Here is a 19,927-nt window from a genome sequence, read left to right on the forward strand (position 1 = left end):
CAGCACGTGCCTGGGCAGGGCTGCCACCTCTCAGCAAGTACTGCTTCGGTGGGGGTGGGGGGGATGCTGCTGGGGTCCAGTGATGGCCCTGACCTTGGAGTGCTCCCTCAGTAGCGCCTGGCGCGGGGCTCAGGCCTCCTTGTTCACGGCACCCTCTGCCCAAGTTGAGCGCACGGCCTCAGCAGTCTCAGGGACCCACAAGCCATGGTGACAGATGGGTCCTGCCATCCTCTCCACTTCACCGTGGGGAAACTGAGCGGCAACTCAGGCAGCTGCTGAGGGGAGGGGAGAGACACGGCTCGGCAGTCCAACCTGCCTGGGCACTGTGAGGACCGGGAGATGACCTCTGGGGTCTGCTCAGGAAGAAAGGGTGGTGCTGCTGCCGCCAGGATAACCACGTGGGCACCGGGAAGAGGCAGGAAGGAGAACTCTGCACAGGACAGGGGTCCCTGCTGCCCTGTCCCTGGGGTGCAGTGGCCTGGGACCCACTGCTCAGGAGCCTGGCATCTTGATGTCATCTGAACCCACAGCCCCAGTCCACTCGGGAATCCCACCTGAAGGGCCCCTGAGCTAGAGCGCTCAGCCCAGCCAGGCTGGACTCCTGACCACAGGGACAGGGAGACGGCGAAGGCTGTTTAAGCTGCGAAGTTCATGGTGACTTATAACTGGGCACTAGACCCTGAGTGCAAGCCGGTTCCTTCATTCCTTCGACTCAGCCCCACTGGACAGGGCAGCCAGGTGCACAGGCAGGTTTGGGTTTCAGTTAAACAATGATTAATTTTTCAGAATAAATATGTCTCCTGCAATATTTGGCTCATGTTTATAGTAATACATCACTCGATGTTTATCTGAAAGTGAAACTGAACTTGTCCTGTATTTCATCTGGCAACCTACTGCCAGACCTCACAGAGAAGATGCCCCGGGAGGTCAGAGCCGACCATGGGAGCTCCAACCTGGGAGCACACCAGGGTCCGGGGAGCAATTCTGAGGGCCAACACGTAACTCCTGAAGTTCTCTTCTGTGCCCTGAGCTCAGCGCCATACCACTGCCCCTGCGTGGAAGCCGCCCTGCATTTGGGGTCTCCTGGATCAAAACTGTCCTGTTCCAAAGCCTGCAGAGGAGGGTGGGAGCCCCTTCCCGCCTAGTGATCTCCTGTCTCGTGAGACCAAGCCCACCCTGCCTGACAGCCTGGTAGGGGCTGTCCCGCAGCTGCTCTTGGCAACATGTCACCAAGGTAGGACACAGTCCTACTCCTCAAGGGCATTACGTCCAGCAGAGGAAAAGAAAGAAAGAACGCAAAATAAGGAAGAAAAGACAGAGAGGCGGAAGGGAACAGGCAGACCCCGCAGTCTGCTCAGCACCGAGGAAGCGTGGGCACTGGGGGCAAGACACAGGTTCAGCCTGACAGACGGACAGAAGGCTCCTGGAGGATGGGGTGGGTAGTGTGAGGCCTGCAGAGGGAGGACTCAGCCAGGTTAGTCCAAGCAGGGGGCACGTGTGTGTAAAAGCTTAGGGCAAGAACTTGAAGAGGCCCCAGGTGCCCACAGAGCCTGTCACACACTGCTGAGTTCTGCCCCAGTGGGTCAGTGGGACAGGGGCCTTTCAGCAAGGTCCAACCTGCACAGGTGCTGGGGCCCCAGCCCACAGCTGCAGGGGACCTGTGGGTGGGCGCTTCTGGGAGGGCCCCAGGAGGTTACTTTGTCACATGCTTTGGGTGCAGGTGTGACCTGACCTGTGATTCAGAAAGGTGAAGGTGAGATGAAATGACCAGGACCAAACAACTGAAAGAAGCCCTGGGAGGAGGGGAGAGAGGGTCAGAGCCCACCCGGCTCCCGCTGCAGCTGAAGAGGACACGGCAGAGATGCAAGGACGGGAACAGAGGCCACCACAGAGAGAAGAGGCTGCCCATGAGGATGGAGACAGAGACGGGGCCAGGAAGCCAGCTGCCTCCAGAGAGAAGGGCCAGGGAACGACCCTCCCCTGACCTCTGGGGGACACAGCCCCACTCGCCACTATCCTCCTGAGCTTCAGATGGAAGCTCTCCACCAGCCACTGTGTGCTGCTCACTGCAGGCAGCCTGGCCCAGGAGCCTCGGGCCTGTGGTTCATCTGGGGGCCTGGATTGTAGCCAGTGTGGAGAGCGGTGATGGAGCAGGGGAGTATTGTAATCCCACGTGCCCCCGTGAAGACCCACCCCGGCTTCCATGCGGAGAAGGGATGGGAGAGAGGGGCAGGCAAGGACCCCCTAAAGGCAGTTGAAGGCACCAGATGCAAATAACAGCACCTTGGGCTGGGGTGGTGGTGGGGAGATGGCGAGTGGGTGGGTTCAATTTGAAGGAATTTAAGAAGAATACCTACTAACGTGTGCAGAGGATAGGGCCGGCAGCCCACTCCTGCCCAGCAGAAATGAAACCGGGGCTCCAAGGGGCACGCAGCGGCAGCTTTCACGTCCACCAGGATGCTATTCATGATGGCCACACACCGGACACGGCCTTACCCATGCTGCATTCACCCCATGGGCTACTACTCAGCACCCAAAAGCAACCAACTCCCTACATACACAACCCTAAGGAGGCCACACACAACCAAAGCTGAGCAAAGGCAGCTAGATGCAAAAATAAATGAATGTGTCATGTGATCTATCCATGGAAAGTTCCAGAACCCTCAGCTGGGTCCATGTTAGGGAACAGGGCCAGGGCTACCCTAAAATGGGGGTGAGACAGGATGGGGGTGCTCTGGGGTGCAGTCATGCTGCCCTCCTCCTCTAGGTGCTGGTTAGACCGGGGGTCCCCTTGGTGGGAAGCCACTCGTCTGGTCACGTGTGCTCCATGCACTTTTCTGCATGTGGGTTGTGCCCGGTAAGTAACTGCACTGTAAGAAGAGGGGCTTATCAACAGGTGCCTGACGAGCAGGCCAGGTCCAACAACAGAGCACCGCCACGAGCCATCGATACAGACACAACGGGAGCAAGCCTCAAAATAGTTGTTGTGGAAAGAAGCCAGACCCAGAAAAGTCCACACTGGAGGGTTCCAGCTACAGAAGCCTCCAGGAAACGCAGCCACCTCAAATGACAAGCAGAGCAGCAGCTGCTTGGGGGACAGGAGGCAGGAGAGAGGGACCACTGGGTCATGAGGCTCTGGGGGTGACAGGGACTTGACAGTGATGGTGGCTCATGGGTGTGCACATGAATCAGAGCTTGCCAGATCTTGAACACAGCAGCTTATTATAATCCAGCGATGCCTCAGCAAAGCCACTTAAGAAAGAGAAGCAGAACCAGGACTCACTGGTGGAGGGGGTGGAGCGGGCGAGGGGGGAGGGAGGTGCCAAAGGACTCAGATTTGCAGACCCAGGAGCAAGGGGAGGCGAGCCTTCATCACAGGCCTCATTTATTGCTTCTCTGTGGTTACTTAGAAAGTCTGTCTCTTTAATTAGCAGAGGTTCAAATGTAACTGGAGTTTGTCTTTCATCAAGTAACGCAAGCCCAGTGACCCTGTGACGGTGGCTGGGGACAGTCTTGGTTGTCATAACCGAGGGTGGGACTCAGGCACGGTAGGGACAGGGATACCGCTGCACATCAGGACAGCCCCCAGGACTGTCACCCGGCCCCAAGTACCAAGAGCACCAGCAGGAAGACCACCCAGGGCCAGAGCAGGTGGGGGACAGGCTGAGAGGGAGGCTGGGGCCTGACAGGGCTGCAGTGCCAAACCACCAGGGCCACCAAGCAGAACCCACACCCACACCCACACCCCACACCGACACACAACACAGGCATGCACCGCACCGCACACATGCACACAGACAACACACACACCTACGCGCAACACTTGTACACACAGATACCACACACACACACACACAATACATACACACTACACCCAACACAGGTACAGCTACCACATGCACAAGCATACACAACACACAAAAAACACACACACAACACACGTACATGTACAATACATACCACAGACACAACACATGTGGTATGCACAACTAACAGAGACAAACACATGCACACAAAACATACAAAGCACATATACTTGCATCACAGCATCCATATTCGACACATGACACATACATACAACACGTGTACATAATGTGGGCACACACAACACATGGACACAGAGGCATATATAACACATTCACCTCAACATAAATACATATACACACAACACATACACACAACTACACATACACACAACGCAGCATTCAAAAGGCACACACAGCACATACACACGTGCACAACACATATAAAAACACAACACATACATACCAGTCATGTACACACATACACAATACATAGATACCACACAAAATGCACAGAACACATACATATAACACACACAGAAACACAGCACATACACACCATGCAGATGTGCAATGCATTGCACAAAAACATACAGCACATACACATAAACACAACGCTATACACACACACACATCACATACGGCACATATGTGCAGAAATAGACACACACGGCATGTACAGAAGCCCCCAGACCGCATGCTGCAACACACACACAACACGCGAATGCCATGCGGGAACAGGCACAGGCTCGACGGCCCGCGCACACCCATCTGGGCCGCACTTGTTAGGAGAGTGTAAAATGGTGCACAGGGTCTAAAATAATTAAATAAATAGCAGGGAGGCCGGGTGGGCCGCCTGGTGGTTTCCGCCTGCAGATTTGGTGGCGCTTGCTCTGAGCATCCGGGTTTCCGTGGATACGCTGGCCACACATTAGCTGTCTCAGGCCAAAAATAAAAGATCTGTGAGAGAGAAGCACAGGACATGCCGCTGCCACTGCTCTGAAGCCTGTCATTTTGGGGACCAGACACACCAGGCCGCCGAGGACACGTCTGGTTCTCTCTCTCTGCTGCAGGACAGCACGGTGCCCAAGATGGTGGCCCTGAGCCTGAGTGGCCTGGAGGCGGACCCCGCCTGCCCTGGCAGGCTGCGGTGAGCTCACTACCCAACCTCCTGGGGCAGAAGGGCACGCAGGGCGGGTGCTCAGCACATGGGGGCTATGCCAGGGACACGCAGAGCTGCTGCTGCCCCACCAGGAGTCGCACCCCTGCCCCCACCTCCTCCCAGGCCACCCTGGCTGGGCCAAGGGAGACAGATGACCGCGACACAGGCCAGCCCACCTCACCTGCTGCTGTGCCCTCCTTGCCCTGCAAGTCTGAGGGTCTGCCGGGCTGGGCCTGGGGCTCTCTGGGGAGCTCTGATGCCCGGGCATACTTGGGTGGCACTCATGGCAAAAAGGGGGAGTCCCACAGCCAGACAGCACCTAGCGTTCTCAGCCCTGCTGCCCATCAGAATCTTCTGGGAGCCCTTAATGTCCCCAAATTCCAGTGGGACAGGGACCAACACTGAATCGCTGCTCTGGGCCTGGTGCTGCCCCGAGGTCTCTATCCTATGAAATCATTCATGGCTTTTACACCCATTTTACAGAAGACTCCACTAAGCCCAGAGAGGTGAGGTGACTTGTCCCAGGGTCCCGGTCTTGAGGACACCATCCCCACTCAGGAGCTGAGCCAATCTGGTTTCAAAGCAAGTGAAACTGCTATGGGACCCAGGGTCCCTCCCAGCAGCCACCACACACTTGGGGCTGGGTTTGCCCCTTGGGTCTTTGAAAACCACGGGCTCACTTTGCCTGGCGGGGAGCCACCCCTGAGCCCACCTCAGTGCCCCTGCTAGTCTCCCTGCTCTCAGCACAGGACATTGCTGGCAGGTGGCACAGGCACATCAGCCTCTCCCAGGTCTCCAGTGGCTGCCTCTGAAGCACTCGCTCTCGGCCCCCATCTTCCATCCCGCGGGCCCTCTCTCTGCACAAACACACTGGCTCACCTCCCACCTTCAGTGCTCTTCTCTGGGTGGGTCTGTGACGTTTCTGAACCTCCCCCAGAGGCTGGGAGCCTGGGGGTGCACTGCTGAGCTGCATCTACCCTGTGCCAGGAAGTGGCATCAAAATCCCTCACGCATCCCAGCTGTTCAGCAAGTGGCTGAGGCCCTTCCTGCAGCAGCCAGGCTCCTGAGGAGTGTGCAGCACTGGTGGGGGGCAGGGCTGACCAGAGCATCTGGACCTAGGTGGTGTGACCTTAGAATTGGCTCCTCTGTGTGCAGGACTCACCAGAGTGTGTGACTAACACCAACCCCACACCCGTGTTTGCAGAGGGAAGAATAAAGCAAAGTACACAATAACTCTGGACCCGGGGCAGAGCCAGGCTCTGAGAGGTAGCCAGGCCCGGGCTAGCATGGGGGGGGGGGGTTTACTGCCACCATTACCCCCACCCTGGGTGGATCTTCTGATTCCAAATCTGAGTTCTTGCATTCACTGGTAGGACCTGTGGTTTTCATTTTTATTCTGATTTTTGGTTTTCTGCAGTGCAGGGGTTAGAACCCAGGGTCTTACACATGCTAGGCAAGCTCTCTAACCATTGAGCAACCCGGCAACCCCCGAGCATCCATTTTAAAGTCAGCCTGGATTCCGATCCTGACTCCACCCTTGGGCAAGAGATTCACCCTTTCTGGGCATCAGATTCCTAGTCTACAAAATGAGAATGTTGAGAGACACCGCAGAGGGTTCTTAAAAGAACTGTGTGAAATCCTACAGCCAAAGACCTGAGAGCAGTGTTCGGCACACAGTAGGAACTCAAGCTGAAGTCACTATTGTCACTTCTGCTGCCGCTGCTGCTGTTATAACCTGGCTGTCTGACGGCAGGTCCGGGCTGTGTCCGTCACGTGGCACAATCTCCATGGATGCCATCTATCCTTCCTCTCCCTCCTGTTCAAGTCTATGTGACCAAATGACTTCAGGCCCCCCAGTCCAGAGCCACAGGCAGTCCTTGGCCATGAGCAGACAGGTGCTGAACGGCCTCATGGGCTGACGTGGTATTGCTTCAACGCACCCCAAAAGGAGCTAGACACTCCAGGATACAAAGAAGCTCTGTCATCTGCCCTGGCAGTGACAAAAACAGGCCCCCAAAGACCAAACCAAGAAAGCACCTGGCTGCCAGCCAGGCCCAGGTCATCAAAGCCTCCCTCTGACGGGAGTGGCCCTTCCCCCCAGAGCCCTTCCGACCCTGTAGGCTGTTTCCCACTTCCCCACACAGACTTCCCGGCCACTTTGCACCCTAGGATGTCACCAAAAGGGACCAAAGGAAATGGTGCTATAAACTTGGGCCTTCGTACCCCACCCTGTGGGAGACAACTGCACATGGGGACAGCCTCCTCAGAGGCTAGTTCCCTCCTCGTGAAGGGAGGTTTGTGTTCATGGGACGTGCCGCATCTGCACTGAGCCTTCTCTGTGGCAGGCTGGGAGCTGGGGTGACAAACAAGCAGACAGGTCCGTCTTCACAGGGGTTCAGCTGAGCCAGGCAAAAACCGCCAACAGTAAACAAATCCAAGCGTTAAGTGCAGGCTCCTGCTAGTGACTCAAGGGGAAAAATGGGAGCAGGGGACAATAACAGGAGGCGGTAGAGGCTTCCAAGGCAGGTGACATCTGAGCTGAGCCTGGAATGAGGAGACAATTTCAGGGAGCAGCACCAGCCAGGGCAAAGGCCCTGGGTCACATTCAAGGCCATGCAGCAATGGGCACTGAGCAAGAGGGAAGCAGGGAGACATAGGCTGGCTGAATAGCTGGTGGGGTCAAGGCCACCCCGAGCCATGGGTAAAGGGTGTGGACAGAGGCAGAATGTAGGGGCTGCAGCTGCTCCTCTTCACCTGGTCGCCTGCAGGTGCTTCACTGAAAGGAGGCCTTGTCTGTCACCCAGACGCAGCCGAAGTCACACCGGATTCGTTTCTTAGTGGAAAAAGGTGACCTTCTTGTCCGGTGGTCAGCAGGTTCTGGAATCTCAAATTGCTCTGTTAAGCTTTGGGTGAGGAGAAGGGATGAGAACGGTTCACTCCAGAGTGGGCATGTGGGGTTTTGTCTGTCTTCCTGACAACTAACTTCCACTTTCAAGGGACAAGGAGAGCATGGGGGACTCAGAAGACCCTTCTATTCACTGGACCACGCGCTCCAGGAGCAGGAAGAGGTCTGTGCTGCTCATAACCTGGCTGCCAGGGGCCTGAACTCCAAGGAACATTCTTGGCAGCCTGCCTGGTGGTGCCAGCGGCTGGGAGATAGAGAGAAACGTGAGACATTCCCAAGAGGAAAGCTGCACAGCCTGGACAGAGATGAGCCACGACCCACAACAGCCCTGTCCAGGCTGGACAGGAGGGAAAGAGGGAGACCCCAAAGGACACGTGCCACGTGACTCCCTCTTTACGAAGCTCGAGAGCAGGTGAAACAGATCTACAGCGAAGAAGTCAAATCGTGCTTACTTCTGCAGCCGTGTCAGAGAGCTAGTAACTGAACTTTCTAAAACATTCTCTATTTTGATCTGCCTGGTGGTTACATAGGTGGTTCAGCATAAAAACCCACGGGTCTTTTGGATTTTTGCACTTTATCCATGTTGTATCAAACAGTGAAATCAATGGAGGAGAGCTGTGGGGAAGTGATGGGGCAGGTTCTGGGAACCAGGCTTTCCTCAGGTGGCCTTTCCGGAACCAGCTAAAAACTGTCCTTGCTCTGTCAGGCTGTGGGCAGCTCCAACCCAGTCCCATGTTGTTCTGGAAGACCTTGCCAGGCTGTGGACCTCCAGCAGGGCACGGGAGGTTCATGGGCTGTGACATGGGGCTCTGATCCAAGAGGGGATGAGCTCTGCTACTCTCATCTTGAAATTCTTTTTTTTTTAATATTTATTTTTTAGTTTTAGGTGGACACAATATCTTTATTTTACATTGATGTGGTGCTGAAAGATTGAACTCAGTGCCTCGTGCATGCTAGGCGAGCACACTACCACTGAGCCACACCCCCAGCCCCATTTTGACATTCTTAATAGAGGATTTTGAACAATCAGCCTTAATTTTTAGTTTGCACTAGACTCCACGAATTTTGCGTAGGAAGCTGTGGTGTTCAGCTTGATCCTAAATTTCTGGACTGTTTTATGACAGAGAAGCACATGTATGCTACCGGGAGCAAGAAGGTGGGGAAGTTATAAAGCAGACAGACCTCAGCTCCAGCTAAGGGAAAAATTCCTGCCAACAGCCCTAAATGAACAGCTTCCCAAGAAAGATAAACGGCCCATGAGGGGCACCTACCCCTTGCCAAGTGCTGCTCCTATGTGGCCTTGCTCCTCAGAGCAACCCAGCCAGAAGGGAACCATTGTTAGCCCCATTCTGCAGAAGAGGACTGGGGCTGTTACCTCCTCCAGTGACTAACTCAGAGCTGGCACCCACCAATGGGGTTTTCAGATGTGCAAACTGAAGGTCACAAAACCTGGGGGGGGGGTGGGGCAGTGGAAGATCCCCAGCTGCGGAGGCACAGAGCTCCAGAGCTCCAGGTGGGGCAGGAACAGCTGCCAGGTGCAGTCACCTCCTATGTGCCAAGCACTGCGCTAAGAATTGGGTCTTTGAAAGAATCATTCAACAAGTACCATGGGCAGACCTCCACAAGGTACAGGGTACCTCCCTGCAGTCACGCCCCGGCCCACATCCCGCAGCTCACGTCCTTACAGAAGAGACAAAGTAGACGTTCTGATAGGGCTGCCCAGTGGAGCACGTTACGCCCTTGCCGGTCAGCAAGAGTGGGATTCACACGCATCTCTGGCGTGCGACCTTTCCTGGCAGGCCCTGCGTGCGTCAGCAGCTGCTCCCAGGACGGTGCTCAGTGGATGCAGCCAGGCTCAGCAAGGCTGAGTCACCTGGTCAAGAGGTGCGGAGGAACCGCCCCGCGCCTTGCCCAGCAGCACTGAGGGCAGCCGCAGGCCCGCCGCACCCGGGTCTTTCAGCGCTGCGGCCGCGCAGGACCCCTGGCTACCACGTGGATTTAAAACCCACGGGGCCGCCGGGGTTCTGCCCCTCTCCTGCAATTGGCCAAGGGCCCAGCACTTGTGTCCAATGGAACTGGCGTCTCCCGGAATCCGAACTTGTGATTGGTCCGTCTGCTGTGTCATTTCGGGCTGCCTGTGACGTCATCGGTGTCTGGCACCCCGCCTCTCAGGTATCTTGACTCCTGTTAAAGGGGCCTCAGGGCTAGAACAGGCTTCAGTTGCTTGGGGGTATGTTTCAGGTAAGCTTTTGAAGTAATTTAAAGTTAAAGTGTATTGTAGAAAATGTAGCAAATGAGGGGATGGGGTTGTGGCTCGGGGGTAGAGCACTTGCCTTGCACCCATGAGGTACTAGGTTTGATCCTCAGCACCACATAAAAATAAATAAATAAAGATATTGTGTCCATCTACAAATAAAAATATACTTAAAAAAAGAAATATAGCAGATGATATAACAGAAATATGCCGCATTTAGTACATTATAGAAAGCTAACCGATAATATTTTGACATAGTTTCTTTTTGTACAAAATTGGGTTCTGTGCCTAGTTTTTGGTTTTACTTTAAAAGGACTTCTCTGTATCTTCAAATAATCTTTGAAATCCTGATTCTGAACAGTTGTGTTGTCTTTGACCTTCTTTATTTAATCATTGCTTTTTCTTTTCTTCCTTAATTCATTGCATTTTTTGTTTTTTACAAATAAAGATCAACATTCTTAACACTTTGTTCAGTTCACTGACGATTATTTCTTAAGGATGTCGTGGAAATGAGATCACTGGGTGAGGACAGACATATTTTTTTAAATATTCTATTAGTTGTTGATGGACCTTTATTTATTTATATGTGGTGCTGAGAATCAAACCCAGTGCCTCACACATGCTAGGCAAGTGCTCTACCATTGAGCCACAGCCTCAGCCCCAGGATAGACATATTTCAAGGGCCTGATCAACGTTGCAAAATGGCTCTCCCTTCATCCATCCAGAGCTATTTATTGAGCACTTACACACACACCAGTGAGTGCAGGGAGCTGTGAATGCAGTCAATGAGGACGTGTGGGCTGTGCCTTCTTCACAAATGCAATGCAAAGCTTCTTTGGTTTTGAAGTTGGTGTTTGGACACTTTCTCCCAAGCCCCACAGCAGAGCACACTGTCCCGCAGGAGAGCTTCCAGTACAGTTGGAGGGCACAGGTTGGTACCTCAGACCTGGCAGGGGGCTGCAGAGGAAAGGGACAGAATGTTTTCCTGGGCCATACACTAGTGGGCACTGTTGGGACCTTGTGGTACCCATTCCTCTGGCTTCTGACAGTGCTCGCATCATTCTGGAGGGAGCTGAGCATCTATTCCTAGGACCAGACGCCGGGAACACACGGGACAGTTTGGCTAGGGCAAAACACACTGAACAAAGCAACTCACAAATTCACTGAAAAAACTGCAATTTGAGATAAAGGGACAACATGGAATCTAGGGTTCATTTGGGACAGGGAGCCTCCAGAGCATACAGTAATAATGATTATCATCGTCTTTCAAGAGTTTTTTCCAAGCTGAGCCCTGTGCTAACTGACCTATGTGAGTCTCTATTTAATCCGTCCAATTATAACAAATACTCTTGAGAGTAGGTGTCTTTCAGATCTTCACTTTAGAAAATGAGGAAACGGAGGCCCAGAGTAGTTACTTTCCCAAACAAGGTCACACAGAAGTGGTGAAGTATCCTTGTGTGCCTCGCAGTGCTGAGGACACAGAATCAGAGTTTGGGGAATGGACCAATGAATGAGAGACTCCCAGAGGACAGGACAGAGCCTGGTGTGCCCTGGTCACTGTGTCCCCAAGGCCTGTGGTAGCACTTGCACATGGTAGGGAACAGTCTCTGTACCAGGAAAGTACCCTGCTGGCAACGGCACCAAACAGGCAGACACCACCCTGGTTTGTCCTCCATGGCTGGCTCAGCCTTTGACACCCACTCAGCCTCGCCTCCTGCCTCTCGTGGCAGAGCGCCAGGGCCCAGTCTCACCCCAGTGTCCTCCCTGCCGTTGAGAATCAGTTTTACATTGTCAAGGACTCATGACAGTAGTGTGTGTGGTTCATGTGGCCAGAGACGCAGAACATATCTGTTCCGGTATTTCTGGGCCATGAAATGAGCTTGAATAACCAATAGTTATTTTAGGAAGTGTTTTAGGGACAAGTGGAGCATCTGGAACCTTCCTGGCCTTTCCCAGGCTCAGTCTGTGATGGAAAGGTCCCTAAGTTATGCCATTTCAGGTGACTGAAAGCCCTGCGGGACCTGGGCCAGCAGTCAGGAGCTGGGTTTGCCCTCAGCTCCGCCTTTCGCAAGCAGGTTCTTACCCACGCCCGCCCCTTCTGGGCATCTCCCAGAAGACCTGACTGGACTTACTGCTCCTTTCTGTTCCTCCCAGCTACCTGCCTCCCTTCTTCTTGGAAAGCATCTCGCTGGAAAGGATGCCCTGGGGCAGGGCATGTGTGTCCTGTCCAACTGAGCTCAGCTCTGGGACATTTGTCCAGCAACTAAGTTCCTGTGTCTGCATCTAAACACACATGACAGAACCAAGAAGATGCAACACACACACACACACACACACACACACACACCATACAGCATGAATATACACCCACACATACACCCAGGAACTCACAACACAGATACACACACACACACACACACACACACACACACACACACGCCACGCATCTTTAGGGTTCAGACTTCTGGTCTGGTTTTGGTTCCAGGCAAGAACTTAAGAACTTGCTGCCCTTGCCTTGGGAGGTGATGGCCCTGGTTTCTGGCTTCCAGATGGTGGTTGGCAGCAGATTTTGGAGGTGGAGGAGGAGACAAGAAGGGAAAGAGGCTGTTAGCTGCCCAAAATGTGATTTGTATGTTTGTGTGCATAGGTACCCCTCGGGCGCCGGCTCCACAGAGGTGGATGAGCCCCTCTGCTCACCCGACTGAGACACCAGGACCCAGTGGGGAACAGGCCTGCTCTCCAGGGGAGAGGATAGTGAAGTTACAAGCACACGTGTTTTGATGCCCTGAGCTCTGTTGAGATTGTCCTGTCCACCTCTGCTCAGGTGCAGGGGACACAGTCTAGCAAGGCGAAGACCTGCCCAGGTCACCCACATGGGTGCTGGGGCAAGTGGCCAGAGGCGTGCCTCTCCCCTCGCAGCGGCCCAGCCTCACACCTCAGCAGGCAACAGTCACTCCGTGTCTTAGGAGTGAGCTTCGAGAAGGAGAACCACCAAAGACAAGTGGCGGGTCCAGGGGCACAAGGGACTGGTGTGCCTGGTCCCGCAGGGCTGAGCAGGGCTGAGAAGACGCAGTAGTTGCTGAGACCAGTGCCGGGGCTTTGGGACACAAATGTCTGCACCCATAATCCCAGAGCCACCTTACTCCCAAGCCTCGGTCTCCCTCTCTGTCAAATGGGAACAGTGTTAGCTTGGACCTGCAGGGCTGTGTGGGAACACAACCTGCCAACCCCTGGCCACCGTGGGGTCCTGAGCTGCGCCTGTTGGCCGATCAGGCAGAAGACTATGAAGAGGGAGATCTGGGCCAGGCCACAGCTCCAGTAAATACCAGCTCCTGTTGGTGTTTGAAAGGAAAAGGAAAACAAAAACAAAGCCGACCAGGAAGAGTTGGGAACTGAAGGACTTGGGATGAGAAGCTGGAGACGAGGTCAAGGGTCGTCCAGCTGCCCAGACTGCCCACATCTGCGCTCTGTCCCAGGTCCTAGGACACCTGCCTGCCTCCTGTCCTCTGCAGGGGACCTTCCACAGTGCCCAGACGCCCCCAGCCAGGGGGCACCATCAGGACATTGCCAGCCACCTTGGCCATGGCCAAAACCCACATTGGCTCCCGCTGACTCCCAGCTGGCAGCCGCTTGGGCCTGGCATCCAAGCTGGACTGCCTACAGAATTTTTGGAGCCCTTTATTTAAAAACTATTAATTATTACAACTTTCAAAACCTCATTAGATCCCAGGGCATTGAACTGGACCCGGGGCCCTCCGTGTGAGTGCAGGGGTCATACCCACGGGTGAGGCCAGCGGCACCCACCCACCCACCTGTGCGCTGGAGCAAAAACCCCTCCCTGGCTCAGACAGACCTTTCCTCTCTAAATATCCAGCCCACGGCCAGGGCAGACGGCCACGCATGCTGTCTGGAGTCCCTGAAAGGCCTGTCTCGACAGTCACCCAGGGACACAAACCCATTTCACAATCCAGTGACCATAGCTGGGTTGGGAAATACGTTCCAAAAGCCACACTTTCTGGGACTTAGCTCCCCTGCCGCCACGATCTTTGGCCTTGACCGCCTGTTGTCCCTGGCCTGGGACTCCTTCCCCACTATTGCTGTCCCTCATTTCCTCACATATCTGGCTCCCATCTTCCCACAGAGGCCACCCTGACTTCTTGGGCTCAGGTCACTGCCAGAGCCTCTTCCTTTCTGCTCTTCCTGATTCTTGTCCTTCTCTGAAGTTGTCCGCCAGATTTCCATGTCTGCACATGGCCACATGGTCCATCTCACCTCAGACAGCATGAGCCCCAGGGGGCAGGAGCTGGCACAGGACCCTCGGTGGTGCTCAGTCACATGGGTAGAATGAGATGCCATCTCCTCAGGGAAGACCTCCCTGATTTTGCCCCTACCCTGGTCTCTAGCACACAGTCATCATATCTGAAATGATGTGTGCATCTGTGATCCCTTTGGCCCTCCATGGTGTCACATGAGGAGGGATTTCTGTTTTGTTTTTGTTCTCAGCCCTGTGCCCAGCAGCTTGGCACTGAATAGAAGCACAGTAGCTGTAGAATGTTGTAGAATGAACAGACAATTCCTTCCCTGACTTGTGGCCTTTCTCCCAGGAATCTGACTACCCAGTGGTGACCATCCCCGCGCGCGCGCGCACACACACACACACACACACACACTTCCAGAGACTGAGATCCTGCCTGGCCTCAGGCAGATGCCCCCAACCCTGGCCCCCTGCAGAATCACAAGGAGTGAGCTCTGCTGCCTGCGCTGGGCCTGACAGCAGCTATGCTCCCTCATGGCTGAATTCCTATCTCCAAAATGCCTGGCATACACAGGGTTACCAGATTTAGCAAATAAAAATGCAAGACATGCAGTTACAATTGAATTTCAGATAAGTAACATGTAAATTTTTAGTATAAGTATATACCAAATATTGCATGGGATATACTTATACTAAACCTTTAGGTTTATCTGAAATTCAAATCTAAGGAAGTCTCCTGAGGTTTACAAGACAGCCTTAGGCACCCACATAACCTCCAGAGAGTGCAGACGGTGTAGTCTGGGTTCCTTCCAAAGAAATTTTGTCCTTTCCTAAGACCCAACTCAGCCAGGGCCTCTGCCAGTGGGCAAATCATCAATGGCTCACCCTGCAAAATGGAAAGTGAAGTGACAGCATGTCCCCCCACCCTCAGGGTTGCTGTGAAAATTGAATTCGGCCTTCTGCCCCTCCTTCCTCACAGTCATGCCACGAGAAGGTGCTGTCAGTGGCCACAATTTGCAGAGGAAGACACTCAGCCAAGGTCACATAGCTGTGCACCACTCATCTTTGGGGACCCAGTTCTTCCTCCCATGCTGGACACCTAGCATTAAGCCCTCCAGGTGGAATCTGTAGAACTAGGGCAGAGACCATAAGCCACTCCCTCACAACACCTGAGTCAGGAAGTGGGACTGCACTGTAGCACTCTGAAAAGTGACCACTGCTCTTGTTCCAGACAGATCAATGGAGGTCAAGTGCTGTGAGTGGGTTTGTTTTTGTCAATTCAATGAATTAACTGGTTATTTTGCCTTTGGTGTTCTGCTCCATTGTGTAAAAGCTGCCTCATTTCCAAGACAATCAAAGTGTGATTTCTTGCAGCCAGAGGAGCCAGATCACCCAGAGACTTCCTGGAGGGCAGGGGCTCTGTCTGGTATTGCTGAATTCTGTGCAGGGCTGCAGTTTGTTGATTGAATGAAGGAAAGGATGACTGGTGGGAGGTGTGCCTAGAAGATGAGTGGAACTGGGGTCATGCCAAAGCCCAACCAAGACTTTCAATGCCCTCCAAGGCATGTTCGGGACTCCCCAGCCTTCCTTCAAGTTACAGGGGCCACACTGCAGCAAGACCTTCCCTAGTGAAAGTCCCTGTGGAGAAAAACCTCTTCCCCAAGGCAGAGGCACTGCCTTACTGGTGGGGGCTTGGGTCCTGTCCTAGGGCTGGGTTGTGGCTTTACAACAGTTTCCCTTCTCAAACAGATGGCCTTTGGCAACTGTGAACATCTCTCTAGACTGGACACTTGGGGGCTTCCCCCACAAAGCTCTGACCAGCCATCCACTGGTGGCTTGAACCCTTTGGGCTGGTTGCCCAGCCTTCCCAGGAGGACTGGACAGCATCAGCCTGTGCTTCCCGGCAGGAGCAGCCGAAACCCGGCTGACTTTCTACGAGTGTTGCAGGATGAATTGTTCAGGCCCCCATCATTCTCTCTGCACCACCACCTCCCAAATCGCCCTTCTCCTTCTCTATCCAGTCGATTAAAAATAAAATGACTTGTAAAAGCTTTTTTCCCTCTGAATACAAAAGGAGCCCCTGCTCATTAATAAAACTCCAGGATTTATAGAATACTGCATGTGGATATTTAAAGAACTAGAAATGTGTGGAGGGGCAGATACCCAGGGACCCTGGTTGGAACTCCACCTCTACCACTGTGTGACCACAGGGAACAGCTTTGCCGACCAGCTTTCTGATTCGCAAAATAGAAACAATAATATTTTGCTTCTCCTAGTTGATATGGGGTTCAGTTACTATTTGGACCCCTTCTGGCACACAGTAGACGCTCCGTAAGTGCTTGTTAAATAAGTGGCGATTTAGGGAAGAGGCTACCAGGAGCCACACCACATTTTTGAGAGGTTAGAGTTGTGCTAGGGAGGGGAGGCCTCTTATGTAATATTTTAATATCTCTTTAAACCAGGAGAATGTGTTCTTGTAGCACTCTTGTAATTAAAACTTAATGAAATAAAAGTACACCCCCACAGACCCCCCCCTTTGAACTCCGGAGCCACGCCCCCCAGTCCGGGGGCCCCTCGGGCAGCAGACAATGGGTGTGGATTCGTCCGAGGCCCAGCCGGCTGGGGCAGCGACAATACACCAGCCCTGGACACGTATTTACATGACAAGGGCCCCCGGGCGTTTCTCAGAGCTGTCCCGGGCGTGTCTACCCGAGTTCCCGTCTTTCCAAACCGACTGCCTCGGGTCGGGTTAAAGTGCTTGGGGGGCCTAGTGGGCTAGGATCCTCTAGGGGCTGCAGAACTGGAGGCGGAGTCCCCTGCGATATCCGGCAATGGGTGACTGATCTGGGGGCTCCTCCCGCTTTCTCTGACTTCTGAGCCCTAAACCCCAGGGACATCATGCTCTCCAGAAACAGCCTACCCCCAAAAGCCTGGGTCAGGGACCTCAGGGGTGAGAGTGGGGGGGAGGGCGCGAGCAACTCCCGCGAGTCTCGCTCGTGGGGACGCCGCCTGTGCGGGACCGGAGATCCGAGCTGACTCCAGTTGGGAGGGCGCACAGTGCCCCTCCTTCGCCGCGCGGGTCCCGGGTCTACACCGGCCGCCAAGCTCTGGCCCTTTAAGAGCCCGCCCCGTTTCCCGTCACCCCGCCCCCCGGGCCGGGGAGGGGGTGCGGGGGAACCTCGGCGGGGATTGGCGCAGCGCGCGCCCCCTCCCCGGCCCCCGCGCGGTGGGAACCGGCAGCCCCGTCTAGCGCTGACGTCAGACCGTCTGCCTGCCTCCGACCGCGGTCTCGGAGCGAAACCCGATCTCCTTGGACTTGAATGAGGAGGAGGCGGCGGCGGCGGCGGCGGAGGCGCTCGGCTGGGGGAAGCCAGCGGCAGAGGCTCAGCCCCGGCGGCACCGCGCGCCCCGGCTGCCAGCCCATTTTCCGGACGCCACCCGCGGACACTGCCGACGCCCCCGGGGCTGCCGAGCGGCGGCCGCGGGGCGCGGAGGAGCGCGGCCCGGCGCACTGAGCCCCGAGGCGCCCCGGGAACTTGGCGGCGACCCGAGCCAGGCGAGCCGGGGCGCGCCTCCCCCGCCGCGCGCCTCCTGCATGCGGGGCCCGAGTATCGGGCGCAGGCCGGAGCCCCCCCCGGCCGCCCCCGCGCCCCTCGCGCCCCGTGCCGCGCCGCCGCGCCGTCCATGCACCGCTTGATGGGGGTCAACAGCACCGCCACCGCCGCCGCCGGGCAGCCCAATGTCTCCTGCACGTGCAACTGCAAACGCTCTTTGTTCCAGAGCATGGAGATCAGTGAGTGACCCTGCGCCCCCTCCCCGGAGGCCCCGTCAGACTCGGACCCGGTGTCGGGGCGCAGCTGCGGACTGGGGCCCGGGAGGTGCGCGCCCCCTCGGGCAGTGCGCCCGGCGCCCCGGCTGCGCCCGGCGCGTCCCGGGCGCGCCCTCCCGGCTCGCGGCAGCTGGCGTCCGGCCCGGCTTTGTCCCGCGGCGCTGCTAGCCTGGCACGGCCCCCGCTGCCCGCGCCCCGCCCGCCCGGACTCGGACCCGGGGCCCAGCGGCGGCGCGCGGCGCGGGAGGGCTGGGGCGGCCGAATCCGTGAAGTTTAAATTTTATTTCCCTCAGGGGCTGTCGCACTGGCGCAATTAGGCCGGCTCTTTATCAACTTTGGCCGGGGGGTGGGGGTGGCCGTGTGAGACACTGTCTGGTCTGTGAAGTGTCTGGGGCCGCAGTGTGTGTCTGGAGTGTCTGTGGCGCTGCGTCGCGATGTCAGAGAGTGGATTTTGGTGTGTCCATGGGGTGTGCGCTTTGGCGTGTCTCTCTCGGGCTTTGGCGTCTCAGGAGTCTCCGTGCATCTCTGGGTTGTCCGTGGGTCTGAGGGAGTCCCAGGAGTGTGTCTCCTAGTCTCCCTGAGCACCTGTGTCACTGTGGGGGATCTAGCCATTCTCTTGCCTGTGTGCATCTCCGGGGGTCTGAGATCTGCTGAATCTAAGGACCAATTATGTCCAGGTGTCTGTGGTCCAAGGCTTACACGGTGCCTCTGGCCCAACGTGGATCCCCAGTTCGTGTCATTGTGACTGTCTGTGTCCCGACGCACCTATAAATAGCCTCTGTCTGGACAGCTTGGCTCAGTCTGGCTGGGACCGCGGTTACAAATGAGTCAAAGTTTGGGACCGTTTGTGGTTGGGACTGCCTTGCCCCAGAAGGGGGCAGTGGATTAGGAGTGGGTGGGGAGCAGGTGTTGAACCCTGGGCTAGTCGCATCCTGTACAACCGGAAGCTGAGCAAACACCCTCTGCTTCCTTCCTCAGTAGCCCACCCAGGTGGATGTTAGGTTGGGTGGGGAGTTGAACCCTTACTCCTTGGTTCTGACTTCTAATATAGATCCCTTCCCCTGGTCCACTCTTTTGGGGACCCTTTGCCTCCCTGAGCTATAGTTTCCTCCTCCTTGTCCCCTAGCTCCCTGGGTACAGGGACACAGCTCTTCCCTGCTGATGGCAGCCTTCTTCCAGTTGGGACCAGGAGCCCACGGGCAACTGTCATGGAACGAGGGCAGTCGCTAGGAATGAGGGCAGTCGCTAGGTGACTCATAAGCCAGTTTCCGCAGGCGGCTGCCACAGTTTGGGGCCCCTGAACCTGTATAGTGAGGTGCAAGAAGTAAAAATAACCCATGACCAGACTGGCAGGGGCAGAGTGGCCAGGCTTCAGTAATGGGTCCTTCTACCCCTTGACCCACTCCAGCCCATCCTGAAATTGAAAACTGGGCTCTCTACCCACCCACCCCACCCCACCTGTGCAGACCAGGAGGTCCAGGAGAAACTGCCCAGAGCCAGAGTTTGGGGAACTGGCTTGCATTAGGCTTGATTGCTTCCCAGAGGCCATTTGTGCACTGGGGGTGGGGGTGGGGGTGGGGTCATGAAATGCATCATGATGTTATTAAAGTATGTTGGCACCCATCTGGGGAGAGGCTGGCCCTTGCTCCGGGCTGCTCAGTACCCTTGCTGCCTTATTTATTACTTCCCCCACTCGGTAAAGCTGCCTTGGGGAGGGAG

The 19,927-nt window shown here is 55.5% G+C and overlaps 1 protein-coding gene across 1 annotated transcript in view; it reads left to right on the forward strand.

Annotated features, from left to right (window-relative positions):
- The first annotated feature begins 17,631 nt into the window (after positions 1-17,631).
- Positions 17,632-19,927, forward strand: part of Pmepa1 (prostate transmembrane protein, androgen induced 1) — a 49,690-nt gene continuing 47,394 nt past the window's right edge. Inside the window, exon 1 of the mRNA XM_027946400.2 lies at positions 17,632-18,172. Within this exon, the coding sequence (XP_027802201.1) occupies positions 18,064-18,172 (109 nt within the window). The 5' untranslated portion in view covers positions 17,632-18,063. The remainder of the gene's footprint in view (positions 18,173-19,927) is intronic.

Source organism: Marmota flaviventris, chromosome 2 (genome assembly GCF_047511675.1).
Source record: "Marmota flaviventris isolate mMarFla1 chromosome 2, mMarFla1.hap1, whole genome shotgun sequence".
In the NCBI taxonomy this organism is placed as follows: Eukaryota; Metazoa; Chordata; class Mammalia; order Rodentia; family Sciuridae; genus Marmota; species Marmota flaviventris.